At 30.7% G+C, this 11,202-nt stretch overlaps 3 protein-coding genes across 3 annotated transcripts; 1 reads left to right on the top strand and 2 right to left on the bottom strand.

Moving 5' to 3' along the window:
* Positions 1-1,108: 1,108 nt before the first annotated feature.
* Positions 1,109-6,657, bottom strand: LOC130901320 (cyclin-dependent kinase 8). Its single transcript, XM_057812623.1, has 7 exons — positions 6,281-6,657; positions 5,925-6,224; positions 5,269-5,410; positions 5,001-5,214; positions 4,709-4,890; positions 3,818-4,059; positions 1,109-1,285 (listed from the first exon to the last, which is right to left on the bottom strand). The coding sequence occupies exons 1-7, from the start codon at positions 6,497-6,499 to the stop codon at positions 1,187-1,189; spliced, it is 1,398 nt and encodes a 465-aa protein (XP_057668606.1). The 5' UTR covers positions 6,500-6,657; the 3' UTR covers positions 1,109-1,186.
* A 1,005-nt stretch (positions 6,658-7,662) lies between these two features.
* Positions 7,663-8,659, top strand: LOC130901319 (FAU ubiquitin-like and ribosomal protein S30). The gene is made up of 4 exons (XM_057812622.1): positions 7,663-7,748; positions 7,880-7,960; positions 8,015-8,180; positions 8,418-8,659. The coding sequence occupies exons 2-4, from the start codon at positions 7,886-7,888 to the stop codon at positions 8,579-8,581; spliced, it is 405 nt and encodes a 134-aa protein (XP_057668605.1). The 5' UTR covers positions 7,663-7,748; positions 7,880-7,885; the 3' UTR covers positions 8,582-8,659.
* A 1,802-nt stretch (positions 8,660-10,461) lies between these two features.
* LOC130900848 (TM2 domain-containing protein CG11103) lies at positions 10,462-11,079 on the bottom strand. The gene has a single exon (XM_057811755.1). The coding sequence runs from the start codon at positions 11,000-11,002 to the stop codon at positions 10,481-10,483; it is 522 nt and encodes a 173-aa protein (XP_057667738.1). The 5' UTR covers positions 11,003-11,079; the 3' UTR covers positions 10,462-10,480.
* Positions 11,080-11,202: the final 123 nt, after the last annotated feature.

The raw sequence follows: 11,202 nt of genomic DNA, 5'->3' as shown, positions 1-11,202 counted from the left end.
CAACCCAGAACCAAACACTCCGAAAGCCTGGATAACACGCCCAGCATTTTTCAATCACAAATCTATGCAATTGAAAAATGTGTTCAGCTCAATCTAGACAAGAACTATCGCAAACAGAAAATCCTCATACTGTCCAATAGTCTAGCGACCATTAGAGCTTTAACCTCAAATACCTCGTTTGGGATTACCTAGACAAATTAAACGATCTAAGCAACAAAAATAAAATTATTAATAAAGTAGTAAATAAAGCAATTCACATTTTCTCCATCTAGGAGTACAGTATACATTTTGAGCTGATTAACAAATCAGATGTAGACATTAGGCTCCCCAGTATCGCAGCAAGATAGGGGGATACAATAAATCATTTGGATCGCAGTGTATATGAGACCCCAATACGTGCAACCAATGCTTCACTTTTATATGTTCTATTCATTTAAAACAAGTGATAATTGGAATTAATTCATCAATCATTTGAGGTATAATTTATTTGTGAGACGTAAGTTTCTGTATGGAAGATTTTTTGAAAATTTTGCTAAATAAATGAATAATAGTTCAAGCTATTCAAAAAAAATTGTACCTAAAATCGAGAAAATGGATATAATATATAAATACTCTGTTAACCACCACAGAATAATAAAATGGAATATAAAGATCAAAACTTTGATTTGTTGGATGATTTGTTAAAATTTGTTGGACCACCAAAGTGTTATGGCAAAAAAGATGTAAATTTGAGCTAATTAAACAAGAATTATTAAGCACTTTATGAAACGATTTTTTTAAACCAACATCTAATTCAGCTGCACTAATTTTAAATATTACTCGAAGCAATAATTAAAATGATCGTTAAAAACATTAAGCCACATATACAGTGGTTTATGGAATTATCGGATCACACATTCAAAACATTTATAAATATTTTACTTTAATGAATCGCCTGGTATATAGTCACATTAGTATAGTTAATTAAGTAGAAATATTCATACGGAATACTTACAATAATTACACTTTCTAACAAGAATTTTTATAACCGCATGAGACAAGTGTAATTGTGAGTGATGGTGTAGTGGTAGTGTAAACAGGGTATTTAGCAAGAAGAAATTAATATGTATCATTTTAAAAAATAATTTATTAAGAAGAAAATTGTAGCTATTTATTGATTTATATTTGAAATTATGATTGCCGTCTTTTAAAATCTTTGTTGAAAGTTTTGCTGTTGCTGTTGACTTCCGTTGTTGTACATCATTTGTTGCTGATGAAATTCTTGCTGTTGAGAAATTGGAATTTGCTATAAACAAAAAAAATAATCAGAACCATAATGAAATAATATATTATATTAATTTATAAATGTATTGAAAAGTTTCTATTTCCGTATGACAAATGATTAGCAAAATGTTCGTTTTGACTTGTTCGAGTCAGGAGATATTTCAATAAAACAAAAAAGTTCCTTCATTCTAAAAATCATATCATTATATCAAATTCGAACAAGTGTAATGTATGAATAAGAAGGATCATTTTGTAATCATGAATGAATAGATATCTGACGTTAATACTTAAGGATTATTGTATAAGGATCCAACAAATATACACCGATGGAGAGCGAATAAATTAGGCAGCAAATCAAAAGATACTGGAATAGTCTCAAAGGCTGAAATCAAAATGATGTTAGAAAATAATGTATAGCTTACGAAAAACTCACAAACCAACTCTAAGCATGAGACCAGTAGTGAATTGTATTGATTCTTCATCATATAAAGAAATGTTTTTTTTAACAAGTTATTCCAATATCCCGCCAATAACCACGACGTTTTTATATAATGTAAAAAATTGATATGAATTTGTAAAATCAACACACAAGATACAACACTTGATAATGGTTATATTCTAACTAAATAGTTTGGCATTGTTGAAATGATTGTCCTTCCTAGTATGTAATTTTGAATGGTGTTGCAAGTTGAGGACTCAAAATAAAACTGTCCAAGAGTTTTTTAAAATGCCAACGTTTTAATATTTTATTTGATTTTTATCAAAGCTAAAAATATATAGCACATCATAACTTAAACGTTGATGTAAAGATAAGCAAGTAAAAAAAAATTGTGAAATTAGGAGTAAAACAATAATTAGATATTGTAACAATATAAATATCTATACATGTATATATAAATGAATATGACACACTGCATCTAAGACAAACTATATAACATTAACAAATAATAATTATACATTGTTGTATAAAACAGAAGAACAATGAAAAAGTTATTTAAAGAAACTAATACATACACGTATAAGTGAAATCTGTGCAAAAAACATACTTTTTTAAATTATAAGAGTCAGAATATACAAGACCTGTGTGAGACCAGGAATGACATATGTGAAAGAGACCAGAACAGAGAACTGTTATCAACAGCGGGACACACATTATTTGACCACAAGAAAAATGTTGAAATAAGGGAGATATGTAACATCCAGGAAGTAGTGAGATGAGCAAAAAATCGGCGAAGGGAATGGAAAGACCACGTGAATAGAATGTCAGATGAGTGGTTGGTGAAGATTTCAAAGGAAGAAAAACAGAAAAAACTGAATATTAGTGTATGCCGATAGGTATCTCCAGTGTTTCTTAATGATGTAATTTGATAAAATTCTAGGTATATTAGTAAAAAGTGATACTATGTCTAAACATAACAAAATATAACATTTATCCAGTGTTATATCTTTTCTTACTCCACAAATTCATTAGTTTTTTACATTATATACAAACATGGTGGTTATTGGTGATAATAACTTGTTAGCAAAAACTGCTATTTTATATCTATTTTATTTATATAAACATGCCAAACAAACTTCATCGAAGGAACCTATATTTGTTTTTGTAAAACACACTGTAGGTGGCAATATGCGCTGTTTCAAGTTTATTAAATTCAAAAATATAAGATTATCGTTTAAATTAAAATTAATTGGTTCAATAGATGAATTATAACATTTTTTTAAGTTTCGTTGATTGATTAAAGTTTATATTTTGAAAAATGCAAAATCTCCAAGGATATGAATTTATTAAATAATTTTAATTATTAATTTTTACTAAAAGTGCTATAATTATAATTCACAAATAATGGATGAATTTAATTATCAATTAAATAGAAAATTAGGAATTACTACAATTAACTAATTATATTAAGCAATCATAATAAGACTAAGAAAAAAAATTTTCTCAATTTCAAAATTTTGCTGCCCTAAAAACTTTTTCCGACTGCCCCTAGTCTAAATCCACCACTGTAGAGATTTATATTGTGTTACACTTTCTAATTATTGTTTTAGTTCTAATTTCATAATTTTTTATTTACTTGTTATCTTCATCAACATTTGAGTTATAATGTACCATATATTTTTAACCTTGATGAAGATCAAATAAACGTTTGCATTTTGAAAAAATCTTGGTCATTTTTATTTTGGATCCTCATTCCACAACACCATCCGAAATTACATACTACGAAGGAGAATAATATCAATAATAATATCTTTACAAAACAATTGACAACACATATAGCATAGAGGTAGCTCGAATGTTGAATCCTTGATAAAGATCAAAAAAAAGATCGAAACGTTTTTAAAAAAACTCGGGCGGTTTTATTTTGAGATCTCAACCTGCAACACCATTCGAAATTAGAATCAAATGATATTCACCACAAAATATTAGACATTTGTTTTGGAAAGCAATCAATATAAACCAACTAACAAGTTTTTTTACAAAATTTCAAGTTGTCATAATTTTGTGTAAATCTATGTTCTACTACTTATCTCCCTTTAATTAAATAAAATATACCTGTTGATTAACTTGTCCCGGATGACCCTGTGGTCCTGTTAATCTAACTCTTTTAGCCGAATTATGATTATCTTGATTTGACTGCTGCTGTTGTGACGGTTGCTGCTGTTGTTGATTAGGTTGTTGTTGCTGTTGTTGTTGCTGCTGCTGTTGCTGTTGTTGATTCTGCCTCTTCGCATCAGATTTTTCTTCTTGATCATCGTCAGTTAAAAATTCTCTCTTAGGATATGGTATCGGGCAACCTAAAATGATTATAATAGCACATAATTTATTTTTATTTTACAAATTTGACATACAAAACTTATTGCTAAGACAGATCGATAATAAATCTGCATTAGATGATTTGTTGAATGCAACAAATCATTAAAAGTATTTATTCCAATCCGACCCATTGAATTTCAATTTGCATTCTCGAGGAAAATCCAAATTCCTCTATTTTATAACCATCCTAACTACATGCATACAACCTAATCTTATTGAATATACCTGATAGCACGTTTCAGGAAAAACTGACATACCTACGTCCCTCCACCTTCCCCACTTTATTTATTTATTTTCAACATTTCCCTACTGCATCTGACTAAGAGAAGGCACAAATCAGGACACGTATAGCACGCGTGAGGTAGCGTGACACGACTCGTACATGCTACACGTTTTGTGAGGTGATCATTTTCAAATAGGAAACGGTGAGGTTTGGATTTGATTGGAAGTTCGTGACTAGCCGACATTAAAAAATGTCTGACATGTTGTTTTATTCTTTGACGAGGACGAGGACGACAAAAATTTGATACACTTCTCAAAGGAACTAGCATGGTGCGATGTAAAATTTCAATGACAATATTTACAAACATGTAATTCAGGAAGAATTTTTTTTAATAAAAAAATTGTTACCCGCAAATATATCTTGTGTAGGTAGAGGCTCTTCAATAAAATATGGATCTTGCATGGCTTGTTCAGAAGTTATCCTTTTATTTGGGTCCATCAACAGAAGTTTTTGCAGTAAATGGAAAGCCTTACTATCTGGCTTAATTTTATGTCTATCCATATATTTGATTAATGAACAATTCACGTAACTAAAAAATGCATCCACTGTTAAAAAATGATAAACTATCAAATAATAAAGTGTAAGGGAAAATGAATTTATATGTTATTCCATATGCATGAAGAATTTACCAATACTTACTTTGCTTTTTTAAAATCTTTCAATAGGGTAGGATGTTCAGGCATTTTTTTTATATCTTCCCAATCTTTTTCATGTGGAAATCCCATAACGTTAAATATCCTATCTAATTGATCATGATGATAAGGATTGCTAGTTTTAATATCCTCTTGGCGGCAATGAAAGATTGGTTCAGAGGTTAAAAGTTCGGCAAAAATGCATCCGATTGCCCATATATCTAAAACAAATCAATTATAAAAAAATACTTAAATCACTTGGTATTATATCTTACCTATAGCTTTCGTATAATGCCTAGCCCCTAATAATAATTCAGGAGCTCTATACCAAAAAGTAACTACCACTGGATCTAAATCGGCTAATGGTTTTAACGGTGCATTGAATAATCTAGCAAATCCCATATCAGCAATTTTAACCTAAAATTTAATAGAATATAACCCATTTTTCAAGTAGCTACAATTTACACCGGGCCAAAAAACGACTATTTTTTGTTTTCAGATACTGTGAAAATATCTTTCACGATAATAAAAGAAATTATCGTGAAAGTTTGAATCCTCACTCATAATATTAAGGGTTGTATCTTTTCAACTATTGATTTTTTAACAGTAATACTCAAAACTTGTTTGCATTTTGATAAAATTGAAAAAATGTTTAAGACAATTATAAGGTAACGACTTGTTTTACATCAATTTACTAAAAAATTTTTGTTGTAGGAAATCTAATTTACTATGAGAATATACATCATTAAAATTTTTCAGATTGATAATTGACGAGTTTTGAGTAAAAAATGCAATTACTATTAAAAAATCAATAATCATAATGATACACCCGTTAATATTATTATTAAAGAATCAAACTTCCATGATATTTTCACAGTATAATTAAAAAAATAGGCGTTTTTTGGCCTAGTCCCCTGCATATATTACTTACTCTCCCCCTTTCTGGTCCTTCTCCCATAACGAGAATATTGGCGGGCTTGAGATCTCTGTGCAATACCCAGTTTGAATGTAGATAATGGATACCGTCTAAAATTTGATACAACAAAGATTTAACCATTCCTTTTGGTACCATAACAGGTTTCTTATTAGCTTTAGCTGCTCTATGGAATTTAATTATATGCCATAAATCATGTTCAGCAAAATCAAACAGTAACCACACTTTTCTATCATTGTGAGACAAAAATACTTTAATTAAATTTATAACATTCGCATGTTTCAATTCTCTCAACAACTAAAAATTATTCAATAAATAGTCGATAATAAAACACTGTTATACATAATACTCACTGCAATTTCTCTACAAGCAGACATAGATAATCCAGTACCTTCAATCTGTTTCAACGCATAATCCTTGGCGTCACTTCCATCTTTTCTTCTTCCTTTGTAGACATGTCCATAGGTACCTCTTCCAACTTTGCAGCCCTCGTAATCAAACAAATCCTCTACTTTTACCCGCTCATTCTGAGTTTTCATTTTAAATTCGTAATCCATCATCAAACATGTCATTCTAATTCGAGCTTGAGAAAATAAAGCACTTAATAAAAAGTGCTAAAGTTGTAATAATAATTTAAATTATTTTTAATTCTGCTTTAATGCATAAAATAGAAGTAACTTATATGTTTTGATACCAAATTTTTATTGTTTACAAAAATAAGATAACTGTCAAAAGGTTCTTCTTTGCATTAAATCAGAATATAAAGTGTCCTTGATCAACATCCACCTTCTACATATATGATAATAAATTACAGGTAGTTTAAAAAATTACAAAACATCTGTTAATGTTAAACTGAAATATAAAAAAATAATTCTTAATATAAGAATACAATGAGTGGCAAGGAAATTTAATTGGACTTATAAAATCTTTCATGGCGCCCGCGCTGACGCTCTCATTGAGGTTACGTTCACTTTACTTTGGTTAGGTTTTGGAACGCGAGCGCCGACGTTTGTGTTTTAAATCACAATTCGTAATCTGTTTAATTTATGTTGAACGCGAACGAGGGCGCCAACGGAGGTCCGAGCGTAAGAGTTTATAAATTGACCCTAGGTCTTTGTTTTTGTAGCAAAGAATGCTTAGTGTTAATCGTTATAATTTCTCACTAGTTAGTTTTATTCCGAAATTCAGAGTTAGTTTTACAACGCACCTTTTTTAGCTATAATGTATTTATTACATCATATATGACTGAAATATCAGGTTTTCTCATAAATTATTTCGTGGTCTAATCATTTCATCCAATGCTTCACCATTACCTAGTTTTCATAATCTAATTCTCCTGATCGTATATCGTACAATTTTCAATCGGTTTTTATTAATTTAACGTGAATATTTATAAGATTCCGATTCTCAAGCCCCTTCTCCGGAAGGAAATCATCAAACCTGATAATGACTATTGGTCAAAATTATTAAATTAGTGTATTGTCATCAGCCTTTAACAAGTATTGAAATCAGTTCTATGGAAATCCAAATTCCTTAACATTCTATATACGTAGATACATACACACCAAGCTAATAAAAGTATATTGAAAATTGTTCAAACGTTTTTCTCATACTAGATTGTATTTATTTAACAAAAATTTATATTTTTAAAACAATGGAAGAGATGAAATAACTATTTCATAGGCACTCAAGGATAATTATAAAAAAGAAGAAAACTGTCAAAGCTATATCCGTTTCCTTGTCATTACTAAAGTTAGGTTTTCTTTTCTATCAAGTGTCTTATTGTGCGAGGTGGTGTTGAAGAGTTTTAATTATTTAAAGGTGATTTATTTGAATAATTGGAAAGATTAAACATCAAACAACTATAATTTTGAAGTCTTTGATCAATTTAAGTTCTAAGAAATTAATTTAGCAACGGTAATATTTTTTAATTCGATTTTTTTTCCTTCTAGAACAATATGCAGTTGTGCTTAAGAGGAAGTTCCACTCATTTCCTTGAGTGTCAAGGATCTGAAACTATCGGTGAAGTTAGGGTATGTTTATTTACTCGTATTTATGAACATAAAAATAATATTGCAAGTTTTCAGGAACGTATTGCCTCTTTGGAAACCCTTAAAGCATCTGAGATCAGTTTATATGCTGCTGGAGCTCCAGTTTCAGATGACAGACTCGTATCAGATTTTATAGACGTAGACATTGAACTTACTGTAGGCCTTCCTGGTGGTAAAGTTCACGGATCTTTAGCTCGTGCAGGTAAATTGTTATTTTCACTATTGCTGCAAATAATGACAGGTTTTTGCAAATTAGCAATAACCTTTCAAAGATTTGCTAGATTAAGTCGGATGGTTTGAGGTACCTTGAGAAATATATTCTTTTGGTACTATAGAACATCTCGAACATATTGATTTTATTTTATTATTATATAAATAATGATAATATTGCTTTTTTGGTTCTTAATTTATGATTGATGTAAAATATATATTGTAACAGGTAAAGTAAAAGGTCAGACTCCAAAAGTAGAAAAACAGGAAAAGAAAAAGAAGAAGACAGGAAGAGCTAAGAGACGTATTCAATACAACAGACGATTTGTCAATGTAGTAGCATCTTTTGGACGTAGACGAGGACCAAACTCTAACTCCGCCCCAGGATCCTAAGTCATTATTTTTCTTTTTATCTCAACAAATCCAAATGTGATGTTGATCTAAAAGATTAAAGCTAATTTTTATTTATAATGTATTTTTATTTTGTACTGCCTTTTATCAAAAACACTGTTATTTGTTTTTAAAAAATAACTAATTTAACCATCATCATATCTAATGGATCGGACAAGAACCAGTATATTCAGTGAGGTATGGCCGCTGCCATATCTAATGGAAGAGAAAGATAAGTATAGGGATACGTTTGTATCTGTGTCAAAACTCATTACTACGATTTTTTATACAGGGTTTTCCATATAAAAACCACACAGCACAGGCTGCCACAACTCTTTAACTTGAAAATACCAAGTTTGATACACTATGAAATTGTGGAAGACCTCCGGCACCAGATGCCATTTTAGTTAGAAAGGAGGCAAGAGCAAGTGCCCTTGTTCATCACCCCACGAGGTTTGTACCTATTATGGCACAAAGAAGAGGGTCATCTATTGACGAGGCCCTCCTGAAAAAGATGAACACCATTCCTATATCACTGAGCTTGCCAGAGGGTTACAACAGTTAGGTCAGGAAGCCATAGAGTCGGAATAGCGTAAATACGCAACCGAATCGATCCTACAGCAGTCTGGTTCACTTCGTCAAACAATAACCTTCTCGAATTGAGCTCGTCAAAAGTAAGTGGTCTTGCTCATCACCCCAGGGGGTTTTCACCTATTTTGGCATGAAGAGGGTCATCTATTGACGAGGCCTTTCTGAAAATGACGACATGGCACCGAAAAAATGAGATCAATCATTTCCTGAAGGAGAACGCCATACCTATACGACAAAGGTTACAACCCTACGAAAGAAGGGTTGGAACCCTCCCCTCACCAAGAAGATAAAATTAGCTGTGGTGATTCTGACAGGAAGTATATTGGGTAGACTAAGAGATCCGTTTGTCCGGTTTAAAGAGCATTTGAAATATGGACGGACGAACCAGAAAATCCGAGTATTGCCGATTACGCTGTCAGTTATAATCATGACATAAATATTAATGTAAAATTGTTAAGAAATGTATCCAATAATGAATTGTTGGATGCATTTGAAAGCATTGAAATTGCTAAATGTAATAGTAGCTTAAATAGGGACAAAGGGCCAATTCCTCACAGCCTACACTAGTTTAGTAGTCAAGGAATAAATGTGAAGATTCCCACTGAAATTAATTTTCGCGGCAGAAGGTTTATTGGTGGAAAAATTGAGCATAAAACAGGTAAGCCAAGTTATTAGGTTTTAGTTTGTTATCGAAACCCTCGGCAGTCTTTGTTGGTGTAAACAGAGTGTTGTAACGATTCCAAAAATACCAACTAAGTTATACTGAAGGTAGAGGTATCGAGGAATGTCATATAGGAGAAAAGTTAGAAAAAGTATCCAGTTGTATTCTATAAATAACAGTACAACAGAATTGTGCTGTAGCAATTATGGATGAATTCAAGTATGTCCAGTCAAAAAATTTAATATAGTTAAAATTGAAAATTTCATTGACACCAAAGTGTGAAAAGTTTTACAAAGCGTGAATATTATTTGACACTTTGAAATTCGTAACAAAAACATCCCTTTACAGAAATAACTGATAGTATTTAATTAGTCTCCGGCCTCTGAAAATGGTATTTTTTCTACATAAAAAACATTTTTATTCTCAACATATGAAATAATAATTTTATTCTAACATCTAAGGACCTACTTATAATTCCATTTCGGCAATAAGTGAACCATCACAAGTTATAATATGGGTGTTAATTATAATTATTTTTTATTAATTAAACATAATAGTTTTGTGCAGTGGTATTCTTCCAATTAGTGTTTTTATATACAGGAACCTTCATAAAAAATGAATACATCAAAAGAACTAATAAATTTTTTATTTTAAACATAAGGATTCCAGCTGCTGTTATCTTCAGGAGTTAGGTAATTCATAACAAGTAATACAATATCAACAATCCACCAAATCCCCAATCCCCCAATTGTTAATAACTTTCCCACAGCTGTTCCCGTTTGTCCCAAACAAAACCTGTCCATTCCTAAGAATCCTAACAAAATACTATACAATAAAGTAGTGGTGAAGTATTGATTCGAATACTTTATGCAGGGTACACCTTCTCTGAAAAAAGTTCTGTTTCCATAACACTCTATATTAGGTAAAACGTTGCACACGACTTTAGTCCTTTCTACGTCGTGATATTTCATTCCTCCAAATTTTACGCAACCGTACTGTAATTCCTTTTGGGCCGTTATATTTCCTTTGTGATCGATTGGTTCTTGACATTCTATGAATTCAAATGGAAGAAAACTACAATTAACTAATGGTCCTCGTGGATCGAAAGGTTCTTCTGTATTTGTTTTCAAAATTTGTAGAATTAAAACCAGAATAAATACATTACTTAACATTCTAGTATCAATATTTACATTCTAAAAATTATAACCTCATTTATAAACCACAACAAAGATTGACATTTGAAATTATTGAAATATTTTTTGATAAGTATAGATAGATCACAAAACAGAGAGTAAATGGCAAATAATCAAAGTCAAAAAGGAAAGATAAAAATGATAAATATCATAAAGTTGGTAAATTTCTTATTAAAATT

The sequence above is a fragment of the Diorhabda carinulata genome, chromosome X (genome assembly GCF_026250575.1).
Source record: "Diorhabda carinulata isolate Delta chromosome X, icDioCari1.1, whole genome shotgun sequence".
NCBI classification, from domain to species: domain Eukaryota; kingdom Metazoa; phylum Arthropoda; class Insecta; order Coleoptera; family Chrysomelidae; genus Diorhabda; species Diorhabda carinulata.
This window is presented reverse-complemented; position numbering and strand designations above follow the sequence as displayed.

Bases quoted from the DNA above. Each gene is read 5' to 3' on its own strand.
- LOC130900848 (XM_057811755.1), bottom strand. From the start codon at position 11,002: ATGTTAAGTAATGTATTTATTCTGGTTTTAATTCTACAAATTTTGAAA.
- LOC130901319 (XM_057812622.1), top strand. From the start codon at position 7,886: ATGCAGTTGTGCTTAAGAGGAAGTTCCACTCATTTCCTTGAGTGTCAA. The intron at 7,961-8,014 runs GTATGTTTATTT...GCAAGTTTTCAG, and splicing joins AAACTATCGGTGAAGTTAGG to GAACGTATTGCCTCTTTGGA. The intron at 8,181-8,417 runs GTAAATTGTTAT...ATATTGTAACAG, and splicing joins CGGATCTTTAGCTCGTGCAG to GTAAAGTAAAAGGTCAGACT.
- LOC130901320 (XM_057812623.1), bottom strand. From the start codon at position 6,499: ATGACATGTTTGATGATGGATTACGAATTTAAAATGAAAACTCAGAAT. The intron at 5,411-5,924 runs GTAAGTAATATA...ATTAAATTTTAG, and splicing joins AAGGACCAGAAAGGGGGAGA to GTTAAAATTGCTGATATGGG. The intron at 5,215-5,268 runs GTAAGATATAAT...GATTTGTTTTAG, and splicing joins GCATTATACGAAAGCTATAG to ATATATGGGCAATCGGATGC.